The sequence below is a fragment of the Maniola hyperantus genome, chromosome 19, assembly GCF_902806685.2.
Source record: "Maniola hyperantus chromosome 19, iAphHyp1.2, whole genome shotgun sequence".
NCBI classification, from domain to species: domain Eukaryota; kingdom Metazoa; phylum Arthropoda; class Insecta; order Lepidoptera; family Nymphalidae; genus Maniola; species Maniola hyperantus.
Window position 1 is genome coordinate 12,725,408 of NC_048554.1, and position 14,989 is coordinate 12,740,396.

General features: G+C 38.5%; 3 protein-coding genes across 4 annotated transcripts in view; 1 reads left to right on the plus strand and 2 right to left on the minus strand.

Annotated features, from left to right (window-relative positions):
• The window catches only part of LOC117990999 (nucleosomal histone kinase 1-like), a 10,783-nt gene extending 9,136 nt beyond the window's left edge, over positions 1–1,647 (minus strand). Inside the window, 1 exon segment of the mRNA XM_034978521.2 lies at positions 1,589–1,647. Coding sequence (XP_034834412.2) covers positions 1,589–1,647 — 59 coding nt within the window.
• The window catches only part of LOC117991065 (potassium voltage-gated channel protein Shaw-like), a 408,219-nt gene that overhangs the window by 321,808 nt on the left and 71,422 nt on the right, over positions 1–14,989 (plus strand). The window lies entirely within an intron of this gene.
• On the minus strand, positions 6,042–14,989 carry ball (ballchen). The gene is made up of 9 exons (XM_034978514.2): positions 14,905–14,989; positions 14,433–14,740; positions 13,189–13,258; positions 12,111–12,307; positions 11,239–11,455; positions 10,344–10,517; positions 9,848–10,059; positions 8,903–9,101; positions 6,042–7,062 (listed from the first exon to the last, which is right to left on the minus strand). Exons 2-9 carry the CDS (start codon positions 14,655–14,657, stop codon positions 6,695–6,697), a joined length of 1,662 nt encoding a protein of 553 aa, XP_034834405.1. The 5' UTR covers positions 14,658–14,740; positions 14,905–14,989; the 3' UTR covers positions 6,042–6,694.

Here is a 14,989-nt window from a genome sequence, read left to right on the forward strand (position 1 = left end):
TTACTCTAAATAAAAAACTAAAAATCTTTGCTAATATAGTGCGGGAAACATTAAGAAAAGTGATGCTGGCAGAGGAGAGGGGATGGAAAACATGGCCGCCGCCTATTTCCTATTTAAAAATCTATTCGTTTCCTACGGCAAGTATAGTGTGATACCCAGGGAGGAGACGCAGGTTCGAATCCTGCCGGTTCCGCAATTGTTGATATGTATTTAAAATTATTGTCCTTGAATGTAGGTAAACACACCATAAAAAAATTATAAACACTTTTAAACATTTTTGTATAAATTAATGACGTAGAATTAATTGCTGGTTCTAATTCCTACCATGTTCATATTGGCACTCGAAATTTTCATTTCATATTTTCAAAGTTGAATTCGTCAGTCCGGTCTCAGCCTAATGGTAAATTTTGCTACTGCGAGAGCTTGGAATATGTGTGTCGCAGCCGATAGTGAATTTTAAAGCGTTCGACGCAAGAGCTAAATAGTTAGCCTATGACTACACTAGCGACTTTTCATTTGCGAGTACAAAAGATTACTTATTTGTTGATAAAATTAAATATCCTATAACTTAACTTTCCTTACAAAGGAATAAATATATTTGGAAGCGAAGCTTGTTAAAAGACTTTCACAACTTCAAGATAAACTTTATCTAACGAATAAAGACGTTATGACAGTTTTTGTATTGGGAATCGGAATTAAGTCTCACTTCATTGTCGCTCCTAATATAAGTGAGCGAGACAGTACAAGATTTTTACACAAACATTTGCTTTTTCGGGTGTTCTGCGATACTTGACTGCTTTTTTATTGTGTGAGTTTCATTTCTTTTTGAAGTTAGACTTTTTGTCGCGTAGAAAAAGTTGCTAGTGAAGTTTTAGACTTTCTCACATGCAAGCTTGAGTAATTCAATGCAAGTAAAGGGGAAGTCCAGTCAAGTTTGGAAAAAATGGATTCTATTTTTTAAACAAATGGTGCTACTTTGTTGTTTAGTCAAATGATTGCTTGACCGCGTATCGCTCTCGTACTGTTGACGAAGGGTTCATTCAAATTGTAAGACCTTTCTATAATAAAGTATTTTATTCTATGGCAAATTAGCTTTTGAATACGATCTCACCTGGTACGGGATGTAAGGGCCACTACGCACGGTCGACTAGTCGTCCGGCGACCGTGTTAATCTAAATTTATACGGAAATCGTATTGCCTAATCGTACGACGACTTTCATATAAATTTCAGATTCTAACGGTCGCCGTCGACTGAGTCGCCGGGCGACTAGTCGGCCGTGCAACCGTGCGAATGGAGGTTGCAATCAAACAATGTATTTATCATCGAATAAATCTATTGTAATGTATAGACATGTAATGGTCTTAAAATGTGAAAATGCCTGAAAAAAGGGGTAAAAAAGTAAAGTTAGAGGAAAGGTCGCAAAGAGAAGGCACCGCATCACAATGAGCCTTTTTTTTTTTCTAGGAGGAGGAAAAATCCCTAATGGACTTCTGTCTATCGACAGGGTGTGTCCGACTCGCACGGACTAAAAAGACCTCCCCCTCTGCGAGATCAGCACGGAACCGTGTAACATTACTTCGTGCTGACCCTCTGGTTGCTCTTCTCTCCTTTTTTTCTTGTTTTTCTCTATCTTCCCTTCTCAACATTATGGCTCTCAGATCACAATGAGCCAATACCTACTTATCATCACTCCGGAAAATGTATTAATGATAATTGAATAAGCTCTGGTCGTAGAGGTTTCCAAATCAATTACACAAAATTTAACAGCTTTAACTTTTACAAAAAAGTTTAATGCGTGTAACCTTCGCGCAGTTGAAGTACCACTAAAGGCGCACGGTATTTCATTCCTGAAAATAAATATAATAAACTAAACTAAAGTATAAAGTTTTTATCGTATCATAAAATCGTACCTACCAGAAAAATAAAATACCTCGGCATTTATTGCAAAAAACCCGTGGAACTTATGCAAGACCTTTATGGCCTGATCTACTACTGGCACCACCACCCCACCCCCCCCCCCCACCCCCCGAGCAAGTGTTTTTTTATATCTGGTCAGTCAGTCAGGTCAGTTTCTCTATTTTGAAAGTTACATAATCAATCTATACTGTTTAAAATGTAATTTGTTTTGTTTACATGATTGGAAATCTCTATTGAATTAGATGTACTTTAGCTTTTGTAACTCGTGTTTTGTCCGCGAGAGGGCGTCGCGCTCGCTAATGAATGATATCGCCACAGCTTAGTGACCATACAGTTCCTTTATAAACATTAATATGTCATGGCTTGACTGTCAAATGATACCCCATAACAAACAGTTGGCAGTCGGCAGGGCGGAACTTTTTTTTTTTTTTTTTTTTTTTTATTTATAACAAGCGTAGGTACACCAAATATTTACATTATTATTTTCTCGCCAAACTGGTGAGCCAGTTTGTTGGCGAGCTGGCGCTCCTTAAAAATAACTATAATCTACGTATTAAATTGTACTTATATATGTAAACTTATATTCTAACTTATAAACTTATACTCAGATTAAGGATTGATCGCTGCAGCGAAATGAACGCTTTAGAGATCAATCCTCAATCTGAGGTAACAAACAAAATAAACTAAAATAAAAACAATAATGATAATAAATTGATAATAAATTAAACAGTAAGGGGGTCCCTAAGGAAGTGTTCCTTTAACTTTTTCTTAAGCACCCCCTCACTGACCTTATTCTCTTCCCTTAACCACTCTATGCCGTTGTAAATTTTAGGTACCAAATATTCACTTAACCTTTCACCGTAGTAGTTACAGACTTTGGGTAACATGAATCTTGTCTTCCTATTACTTCTAGCGTTATCCCTAAGCTTCTGTATGATCGCTAGGCTGTGACGTCGCGCACGCGCCGATGTTATGGTTATTGAATTTCTAAATCTAATTGTTTTGGTACGTTACATTTTGTTTACTTTCATATTACGATTATATTGTAATAAAAATAAAAATGCTTTGGATTTGAATGTGTATTGTTTGTTCCCTTATCTCTCCCATACATAGAAAGAAGAGTAAATATAATGAGTAATGACATATTGAGACAGATCTATAGAGCGTGCTTGATTTGCTGAGGACTAGACTTTGCCACTAGATTATACATGGGGTTATTCAAGGGGCGGACCAACAAAGTCCTGAAAGGCCGGCAACTGGCGGTTCCTCTGTGTGCTGCAAAATGCTCATGGGCGGTGGTAATCACATAACGTCAGTTCGGTATTTTTATATAAAAAACTTGCAGTTTTGTCCTCCGCAGACAAGTCCCTCGTCTGCTCTAGGCGTTAGACACGATTAAAACGAAAAGATTTTTAGGTAGGGTACGTCCAGAGACAAAGTAATACCTACTGGCCAAAATATACACGTGTTTAGTCGACGTTAGCCCGACTAGTTTCGAAACCCATCCAGGGTCCTTTTTCAAGGGAGTAATCACGTGAGTACAGCCGGGAACAGATATTATTAAGCAGAGTGAACTAGAATGAGGGGACTCTGTTTGATCCTGAATCTACGATGTCGAACATCAGGATAGTGACGTAAAATCAAAGAAAAAAACCATCCAATTGCGAGTCAGACTCGCGCACCGAGGTTCCGTACTGCAGGCGTATTTTTTCGACATTTTCCACGATAATCAAAACTATAATGTGTAAAAAATCTGTTTTAGAATGTATAAGGTAAACCCCTTTCATATGGATAGGTACTCCACTGTAGTAATCTTACTTTTGAAAGTTGAAAATAACGTTACTACTAATTATTAGTATTCATAACACATGTTTTTTTGTGACGTTACTACCAAATGCACTGTTTTCGCATTTTCCCCCTTGGTGCTACAAGACCTACCTACCAATTTCATAATTCTAGGTCATCAGGAAGGTACCCTATAGGTTTCTTGACAGACAGAATAAAGTGAATCCTATAAGGGTTCAAGGATTTTTTCTTTTGAGATACGGAACCCTAAAAAATAGGGCTACCTGCATCAAATGTACTTACATTTCTCGTCTGCCAGTGAAGTCGATTTGCGCAGGGCATAATGGTAATGGTGTTGCTTGGTAAGTAGTCATCTAAATAAAGACAGTAATTTAATATTAGAGGAGTTGTAATTTACATAATAGTAATAATAATTACAAATCATAATACATTCATTGATACTAAAAAAATATTCAATTGAAATTCAATAGTAACATTAACAATTAATTTATACAGGGTGTAACCAGAACGCTTGGCAAAAGCGAGACAGGTACTGATGATTGTACTGATATGATACTACAAAACAAAAACGCGACAAAAAATATAAAAAAATCCTGTAATTTGTAAAAGTTTACAATATATTGCAAATAAAACAGCTGACTGACGCTAGAGGTCTACGAATGTTGCGTAAGTAGACCACTCTGAGTCAATGCCGCGTCATAGGCAGGGCATTGACCTGAGTTTTGCACTACAAAATGAGGCAATTGGATTGTGTTTAGGTAGTATAACAATAACGCGTTTTTGCTAGCGTTCTGGTTACACCCGGTTTAACACAAAATTATTGGATTCTTCATTAACCAATAAAACACGTTAATAGAAATAATGCAAATACTTAATAATATGTTAAAATACAGAGTGCCGTATCACGTGATCATCATGCTTTTTCAATCAACATTTTCAGGCGAGACATAAGAAAACAAAGTTTGGTATAAAATGGTATAGAGACGCGTACCTAAGTGTAACCTTACGGAACTTTTGTGCACTCATCCGTAATTTGACGGATCCGTGAAAAAAATACGAATTAAATGTACGTATTTGTTTGACGGCCACTTCGAAGAATCACGGATACGAAGTGAATACGGATGAGTGCACAAACGCCCTAAAAGTGATTTAACTTCCGTCCTTCTATTTCCCGAAATACACGCGTAATAAACTAACTATATCAACACTTGCTGGTAAACTCGGCTCTGCTGCTTATGCTGTTAGAAAGATTCGACAGGTAACTGACGTGGAAACTGCAAAAATTGTGTATTTTGCCTATTTCCACAGTATTATGTCTTACGGAGTCTTGCTGTGGGGTAAAGCGGCAGATATTGGGAAAATATTCGTAATACAAAAAAGGGCAATACGTGTCAATTTATAATGTAAAACCGCGCGATTCCCTACGAGAGATATTTAAGGAAATAGGTATTCTTACAGTAGCTTCCCATATATTTACAATAAGATAATTTTTGTAGCGACAAAACATTCACAGTTACAAAAAAATCAGTGATTTTCACGATAGGCAAACTAGAAGCCGAAATAAGCTAGCTACTCCTGCGCTCCGCCTCTGGAAGGTGGGAAAGTCATTTGTGGGAATGAGTGTAATTAATATTTTATATAAAATTCCACAAGCAATTTTAGACTTGCCTTTACACAAGTTTAAAAAATGTGTTAAAAATTTATGGCTCCTGAAAAAGGCATATTATACAGTCGCAGACTATGTAAACGATAAAAAAAGCTTGGATTTGACTCGCTCCAGCAATGCACGGGGCTGCAATGGCTTGTATAGTACGGTATAATAACATTGTAAATTGAAAAAATTAAAAAGAGCAACCGCCGAGTTTCTTGCTGGTTCTTCTCGGTAGGAACGACATTCCGAACCAGTGGTAAATTAAAACTACCTGACTATTCATAGTACTTGTAAAAAGTTTACATGAATAAAAAAAAAACATTCTATTCTATTCTATTCTAAGAATAACAAAGTTAAAATCAATGGGGCCGATTCTCTTGTACACAATCTCTAAACTAAACTAAATTAACAGGTCTAAATCTATTGCTATCCCTGTCATAATGTTGCTTGCGGAAAAGGATAGCACTAGATTTAGACCTGTTAATTTAGTTTAGTTTAGAGATTGTGTACAAGAGAATCGGCCCCATTGCTTATTCAATCCATACTTAATATTATCAATGCGAAAGTGTGTCTTTTCATGGCCTATCCGTTCAACAGGTTTGAGGTTAGGTACAGAGATAGCATACAGGGATAGACATCCTGGGGAAGGACATAGGCTACTTTGAGTCCGGTAAAATTAAAGAGTTCCGGCGGAATTTTCAAAAACCGAAATCCACAAGGACCAAGTTGCGAGCATCATTTACTTGGTGCAGACATAGTTTGCTAGGAAACGGACATATTAGGCTACTTTTTATCCCAGAAGGTTGTTCATGTGGATGTATAATTTCATACTAAGCCTACATTCATTATCTCAAACCTCGAATCTGTTTTATCGTTGAATCTGAAAATGATTTACTTCCATAATACTTAATTCTCGAAATCCAAGAGTACCTCAAAAATATTAAGTGACAGTTTAAAATTTCAAAAATGTATCACAATTCTATTTCAGCGGTACCCAGAGTCGCTTAATCGTTACTTGAGTTTAGTTAAAACGAGACAGAGCTATAAATATCTCTCACATAAATCTGTCTCGTTTTAACTCAATCTTAAGTAACGATTAGCGACTCTGAGTACGGCGGTGAGTCTGTTTTGTACTTAAAATCTTGTGAATAATTAAGTTATTCAAAATATGCTTAAATTTCAAGGATAGTTTCAACTATTGAAATATAAAACATGGCACAGTATTGTCTACTTCGGTGGCGATCTTCCGTTGACGATAGCAGATGTATTTTTCCACGATCGATTTGCTTTAGGTTTGACGGAGGTAACTTTTTTCCTAACTACCCTCTAACTGTCACCTCTTGTTGTGACAACAGCTTCCTTTTCGGCTTCACTTTTTTGTCTTCAACAATGAGGGAATCCTCGAAAACGTCTGGACTAGAGTTAGCAGACTTTTCTTTGGTACTTTTGTCGCTTTTGGACTCGTCCCCTATAACAGCACTGACTGGGCTGTCAAATGACACCTGTCTCGGGTTCCGTCTAGGTCTATCTACGGAAGTCTGAGTCGAAATGTTGGCGTGGTTTTTTTTGACAGGCGGTGTTGCTTTGGGTGCCATTTTGGTCTTTTTGACCTTAACAAGCACGGAAGGTTCGGTGGATTTTCTTTTCTTCGCTCTCACGGGAACTTTACGTATACTCTGCTCTTTTCCTATAAATGAGAAAAGAAAAAAAAAGTGCGTGTAACGTTTCATCATGATCAACCCATCGCCGGCTCACTACAGAGCACGGGTCTCCTCTCAAAGTTTTGGCCATAGTCTACCACGCTGGCCATGTGCGGATTGGTAGACTTCACACACCTTTGAAAACATTATGGAGAACTCTCAGGCATGCGGGTTTCCTCACGAATCTATAGCACAACTATACCGCTTGCGTAAAACAGATCTACGTCAAATAGTGATGCATGCTGGCTGGAGATGATGATGATGATGATGATGACTTGGTACTATCACAGAATACTTCATAGTACCTCTCTTCATCTAAACATCTTTTCGTAGTAATTCTTCTGTACTTCTAGGTACAGAAGTTTTACTATGAAAAGACATTTAAAAAATATTGACGACCTCCCTGGCGCAGTGGTGAGCGCTGTGGTCTTAAGAGTGGGAGGTCCCGGGTTCGATTCCTGGCAGGGGTTTGGAATTTTATAATTTCTAAATTTCTGGTCTGGTCTGGTGGGAGGCTTCGGCCGTGGCTAGTTACCACCCTACCGACAAAGCCGTGCCGCCAAGCGATTTAGCGTTCCGGTACGATGCCGTGTAGAAACCAAAGGGGTATGGGTTTAATAAAAACTGCCATACCCCTTCCAGGTTAGCCCGCTATCATCTTAGACTGCATCATCACTTACCACCAGGTGTGATTGCAGTCAAGGGCTAACTTGTATCTGAATAAAAAAAAAAAAAAAAAAAATCGAATCTTACGCCGCAATAAAGTGTAATTCAGCTCGCACAGCGTTGCGGCATAAAATTTGATAAAGGCCTCTCTTTTTATCGCATAATCTATTATCTATCTCCCTCCCTCTCTCTCTCATAAGAGATAGAGATACGCGAGCGCGCGCCGTAGGTATATTTCTCCGGTTTAGTAATCAAGTGAGCTCGACCTTGTACTATAAAACACCTTAATAAAAAATGGTGGCCTCAAAAAAGCTATTTGTTTGGCGACCATTTTAAATAAAAATCAATACTTATAATAAAACTGTAACAGGTCAAATTCTGTACATTGAAGATATTTTGAAAATTTTTTTTTCGAGGGCACTCTATAATCGATACGGAACACAAAACTGTAATTTTTTTCATTTTTGTCTGTCTGTCTGTCTATCTGTCTGTCTGTCTGTCTGTATCACGGCCGCGCATCACGCTGAAACTACTGAATGGATTCCAATGAAACTTGGTACGATTTGAGGTCATACTATGAGGAAGAATATAGGATACTTTTTATCCCGAAATTCAGCATGGTTCCCGTAGGAGAGGGGACGAAAGTTAAAATGTATACTGAGTTGTAATTCATTAACGCGTAGTCCGATTTCATTCATTCTTTTTTTGTTAGAAAGGGGATATTTTAAAGATTGTTCCGTACATATTTCAAGGTAATCGGTTTTTAACCGACTGTCAAAAAGGAGGTGCTTCTTTTTTCTACATCGATTTTTTCAAAGTTTCTGGACCGATTTGCAAATTTTTTTTTAAATCAACAAAAAAGTTTACGTCGTGGTCACATAAAAAATTCTGGATTCAACTCCTTAATCCTGATGCTGCAGGGTTACTGCCCGCCTGGGTTATCAAGATTCAGGAAGTGTTCATAGTGAATTCATATTGTAGGTACCAAGCAACGACAACAATCCCGAAAAATCAAAGAGTTCCCGCGGGATTTTAATTTTAAATAAAAATGTTAAATAAAATTTTAAGAAAACGCGTCATCTTAGACCACCATCATCACTTTCATCAGGAAAAAAGATCTCTCAAGACACGACTAAAGAAGTTTTACATCAAAACATTTACCTATGCTTGCTTCATCTTCGCTATTCACTTCCAAGTATATTGTCTGTGGTTTCCTGCCTCTCTTGCGGGGTGAGACATTGTCTGTGGTCGACGGCTCCTCGTTTTCGCTATTTTCATCTGTCATCACTGTTCTCGCCTTTCTGCCTCGTTTCGTTACTTTCGCTTCGCCATTTTGTTTTATGGAATTCTTCTTAAGTACCTTAAAAGTAAGCACTTGGAATTAAATGTGACTATAGCTTATGCTCGCACTTCGTCCGCGTGGACTATACAAATTTCAAACCTCTATTTCACCCCCTTAGGGGTTGAATTTTCAAAAATCCTTTTTTAGCGGATGCCTACGTCATCATAATAGCTATCTGCATGCAAAACTTCAGCCCGATCCATCCAGTAGTTTGAGCTGCGCGTTGATAGATCAGTCAGTCAGTCACCTTTTCATTTAACTTAAAATCCATAAGGATATAAGCATTCTAACCATATAACGAGTATGATACCATTACAATTTAAAACTTAAACAACATAATAATTAAAAAATCGGCCAAGTGTGAGTCAGACTCGTGCACCGAGGGTTCTGTACTACAGTCTTATTTTTTAGATTAATCTTACTTTGAAGGTTGAAAATACTAATTCTTTGTAAATAACAAACACATTTTATTTTATTTTTTTGTAATGTAATGAACCAGTGTTTTTTTGTAATGTAATAAAGGCCAAGTGCGAGTCTGACCTAAAAACCCTTAACCCTAAAAATTAATAAAAAAAATAAAAACTTATAGTACGCAGCCGAAAGTAACGTACATTTTAGAATGACATTTCGGCATTGTATAGCGTTGTCTCTGTCACTCATATCTGTATTACGTTTTGTCAGTTTCAACGACAGGGACAACACTCTACAAATCTGCTATCTCCTTCTAAAGGTCGATGTACATCACTTTCAGCCGCATGCTATACCTTTTCTTTATTCTTCTCTGTACCACTGTCGTTTTGATCTCCATTCACCGTTTTGCTTCCTCTCTTCTTTTTGGTGGTGAACTCCAGCTTGCTGCTTCTGGACACTCCTTGTGACTTCAGGTAGGTCTCCAACATTTGCTTGCACTTGGTGTAGTCGATGCGGTCCTTGGGCTTCAATGTGTTGATGTACTCAAAGTATTTTATGAGGGCTTCTGAAATCACTACCCTTATTATAAATGCGAAAGTGTGTTTGTTTGTTGGTTTGTGGGTTTGTTGGTTTGTCCTTCAATAACGTCGCAACGGTGCAACAGATTGACGTGATTTTTTTTAATCTCGGAAAATCAAAGAGTTACCACGGGATTTTTAAAAAAACCTTACTCTACGCGGACGAAGTCGCGGGCATCAGCTAGTTAAGAATAATTAAACTTTAACTAAGACTAATTTTAGGATTATGCAACTGCACCAGGATCTGCAGGTCGTTAACACGTTCACTAACCGGGTACACTGCTAGATAGCTTGGTGATCTCCTTCCGGACGTTTCTCATGAAGGCCTCCTTCATCTCCTGCACGGTCTTGGGCTGCTGGAGATTCTTCTCCCAGGGCAACTGTCCTGTGAGCCACTGCAGCATGTTGTAGCCCAGGATCTCCAGGTCACCACGCATTGTGGCCACTGTAAGTGGAACAAAGGCCGATTCTCAGTCATTTTTTAGCAGCAGCAGTCAATGACCAAACCCTCGCAGAGGTTGTCAGACGGAATACGCCTGTGCGTGCACCAATAGTACGCGTGATCGAGATGGCAATCAGGGTATGAGGCGGGGGACAGCCCGCACCTGCGCTATCCCGCACCGGGTTAGCGCGGGGGCTGTGCGGGGCGTCTCCACCCCGACTGCCATATCATACCTGTCGCGTACTATAATATTCCACTTGGATCATATATATTTTTTTTTAATATTAGCCATTTTAAATGACTAATATTCCCCTTTCCTCTCCAACTAAGCGTCAGGCTTGTGCTAGGAGTAGGTACGACAATAGTGCAACGGGCGGGGTTTGAACCGTCGACCTTTCGGTTTTCAGTCCACTCCTATACCGGTTGAGCTATTGAGGCTCTATATGGGTAATAATATTATCCACTTTGGATATTGGATTGGCATAAACTTTATATACACATTTTATCTATTATCATAATATCTCTTGGACAACACAAGCAACAAAAAGAGAAGAGTGAAAGAGTTTGGAGAAGGCACACCTTACCACGACCAACCGCTCGGCGGGAGATCTCCCCTTGGTACGGTCGAGCCTGCACACCGCTCCCGTACTCCACTAAGATCCGCTGCCATGACTAAAATTCAGTTCAAGATTAGGGGGAGATTAGGAATTATGTTATAGCTCACCTCCTAGATGTGCGTCTCTGCTGGTGTACTCGATGGTGCCGTTGTGCGCACACTTGGGGTCGGGCTTGAACTCCTTGTCGTTGATCCGCGTCGCCAGCCCGAAGTCCACGAGGTAGGCCTGATGCTCCGTCCCCTTCTTGAGGCCCAGGAGTATGTTACCGCCTTTGATATCCGCGTGCACGTAGCCTCTAGTGTGCACATACTCTAACACGTCTAGCTACAAACAAATCCATACTAATTATAAATGCGAAAGTGTGTCTGTCTGTCTGCTGGCCTTTCACGGCTCAACCGTTTAACCGATTTTGAAGAAATTTGGTTTTGAAGATAGCTTGCATCCCAGGGAAGGACATAGGCTACTTCTTATCCCGGCAAATTTAAGTTTCCACGGGATTGTAAAAACCTAAATCCACGCGGACGAAGTCGCGGGCATCGTCGGCGGGTAATAAATTACTCTTTTCGATTGTCAGTTGTTAGATTTGTAAGATATAGTGGTGATAATTATTACGCAAACTTAAAACTAAAGCTACAAGGGTTCCAAACGCGCCCAGGTCTGAGAAGAGCCCACAACAAACTCAGCCGGGTATTCTTTTTATTACTTTAAAACCATAAATTAAACTTATTAGAACTAACAAAGCCGTTAAGCAACTCATTCCCAAGCTTGCTTATCATTCAAATAATCCTTTACATTGTAATAGGATTTTTTAATTAGTTTACGTTTTATGAAATATGACATATCTCCGCTAAGTGGTATACACTGAAGCAGAGCGGAGACGAGATGCGGGAATAACGAAATTCTATTAGTTGTTTAAATCATATCTCCTCTCCTCTCATCTCGTATCCGCCCTAGTGGAGTCCAGGCCTAAAGTACAAACCATTTGCAAGCCCAGCAGGAACACAGTATGTGGGGGGAACAGCCGGCCGTTCTGCAGGAACAGACTCCATATATTCTGGCCATACCTCTCCAAAACCAGGTACCTGTACTTCTCCCCCTTGAACACGTGTGATCCGTGCCCAAAGTACAGCGGCATACCAAACGTTGTTAGTTTCTTGTCTTTCATATATTTTTCGACTGCAAAATAAAAGAGCTCGTACAAGAATCAACTGAGGAGATACTTAAGGTGACGCAGTACGCTCGACCGAAATTGCCGGCGCATGTGGGTAACCTGTTTGCTTTTCACCTAACATTGTATGAGAAAGGTGAGAGACACAATGATTTTCACCAAAATAAGGAGTGCATAACAGTTTAGGAAAAGTGTTTTTGCGAGAAAAAAAATTAAATGTATGTTTGCAAAGTAAAGATATTTCAACTATTAAATAAACTATGTCTAAAGTAAAATTGTTTTAGAATTTTCACACTTCTAATAATTGTATTTATTTACGCCTAAGGGTGTCATAAATTTAGTCTTAAAATAAGAATATTTCAAAGCTGGCAACTTTAAAATCAATATTTTTTTCAATGTTTTATATATCAATGAACCTAGATAATGGCAAGACAAACCGATATAATACTTAGTTTTGAGCTTACTGTATCAAATAATGAAAATCACCTTCCTATGTTTGTATGAAGAAAACACTGAACTGAGCCTTCTTAAGAACAAAACTCATACACCCCTTACAAACAAACTGATTATACATTTATTTTATACTATACCAGCTAATGCCCGCGACTTCGTACACATGGATTAAGTTTTTTAAAAATCCTGTGGGAACTCTTCGATTTCCCGGATAAAAAGTAGCCTATGTCACTCTGCAGGTCTTTAACTATACCCATGCAAAAAATCACGTTGTTCCGTTGCTCTGTTGCGACGTGATTGAAGGACAAACCAACAAACCAACAAACAAACACACTTTCACATTTATAATATAAGTAGTGATGGGTAGTGATGAACCACACTGATGAAGAACCACACTGGCATTATGTATCTAGTAAATAATATTGAAAGTACTCACTGTCAGCCTTGTTAGAGTTTCTAATGTAAAAGTGCACCTCCACAAACAGAGGGCCATTCTCGTGAGGCTCCTGGGGACAAGTTGCTGGTTGATTAACTGCTACCATACATAGTACAACTCATAGACAGAAGGGCTGGCTCATTTTTTGCGCAACGGATCAGCCTGGCTGTCCAGCGCGGAAATGCAGCCAGTATTCTTGGCACCATTCCACGCGGTCATGATTTATATAGTAATTAGATAAGGCTAGCTTTAAGTTTTATTGTAAAAAACTCATAGACCATATTTTAATTTTTTATTTAATATATTAATTAGATTTAGATAATGTAAGGCTTAGGTCTAGTGAATTAGGACAATTTTCTGCAATGCTAGATATAAGGTGTTGAATAAAAATAAAAAAAAGTCGGTATGAAAATGTAGCAATTTAAAAATAAAAAACATTGGGGACAGTTCCCTTGTACACAATCTCTAAACTAAAATGACACATCTAAATCTATTGCTATCCCTGTCACAAGGTTGCTTGTGGAAAAGGATAGCAATAGATTTAGACCTGTTAATTTAGTTTAGTTTAGAGATTGTGTACAAAAGAATCGGCCCCACTGTGGCTAATTTTGATGTACACAATCTTGAGACTAAAATAACAGGTTTAAATATATTGCAATCCCTTTAAGACTAGGTTTAAGTTTTATAGTAATATTTTCAATACTAGTATCGAAATCAATAATTACATGAGTATTATTGAACTGCAAAAAAATCCCTTTCTAATGTTCCATGCAGAAAAAGATTAGATTTAGACCTGGCAACTGACAGTTTACATATTTTGTACAAGTGGATTTAGGTTTTTGAAAAATCCTGTGGGAACTCTTTAACTTTCCGGGATAAAAAGTAGCCTATGTAGTTATGTAGCTTCCCCGGGATATAAGCTAACTCTGTACCAAATTTCATCAAAATCGGTTGAACGGCTGGGCCATGAAAAGCTAGCAGACAGACACACATTCGCATTTATAGTATTAGTATGGATAAGGCCCATAGAGATGGTGCCATGGTGGCTGAATACCGAAATTTCGCACCGAAAAGCATAGCGTTGAAACCCCCTGGATCACAAGCTAGTGGGGGGCCTCTGATCGGCAGAAGACCTTATCCCTTGGTAATCTTTACATGAGACCTTCATCTTAACAGTGGAAATCTATCAATACTACGACGAATGAATTGTTGTTGTTGTAAAACTTTAGTTTCAATGTACTCACGATCTTGATAACATAAGGATAGCCTCCTCCTTTCTTAGGCGAACTTTCATGATCGCAGGCAGAGTATATTTCACCAAAGCCTCCGACGCCTATCGACGGCCCTATACGCCACTTCTTTTTGCCAATTGTATCAACCAAGACCTCCCCCAGGGGTATAGGAGCAGGCATTTTGTATCCATTGGCCTTCCTCTTTGGCGCCGCGGCTTTTTTCGCCCTGCCGCTCATGTTGTATCGAAATGTTAGTTTGCTACTAATTAAGAAACATTAAGCACTAGTGTAATAGGATACGTAAACTTAATTTAAAACAACAATGTGGCCAATTCCTTTGTACACAATCTCTAAACTAAACTAAAATATCACGTCTAAATCTATTGCTATCCCTTTCATAGTGTTGCTTGCGGAAAAGGAAAGCACTAAATTTAGACCTGTTAATTTAGTTTAGTTTAGAGATTGTGTACTAGAGAATCGGCCCCAATTTTATTTTTAACTAAACAAAATATTTATTTTACGTTAAAATTCGAAGCTTCTTGTTGTTGACTTTTAACTTTTTCTCTATG

What these genes read in the sequence shown, in the direction of transcription:
- ball (XM_034978514.2), bottom strand. Translation starts at nt 14,657, where the DNA reads ATGAGCGGCAGGGCGAAAAAAGCCGCGGCGCCAAAGAGGAAGGCCAAT. An exon ending in AAACTCTAACAAGGCTGACA is followed by an intron (nt 12,308 to 13,188) that starts GTGAGTACTTTC and finishes TTTATTTTGCAG; the next exon opens with TCGAAAAATATATGAAAGAC. An exon ending in CAGAGACGCACATCTAGGAG is followed by an intron (nt 10,518 to 11,238) that starts GTGAGCTATAAC and finishes TTCCACTTACAG; the next exon opens with TGGCCACAATGCGTGGTGAC.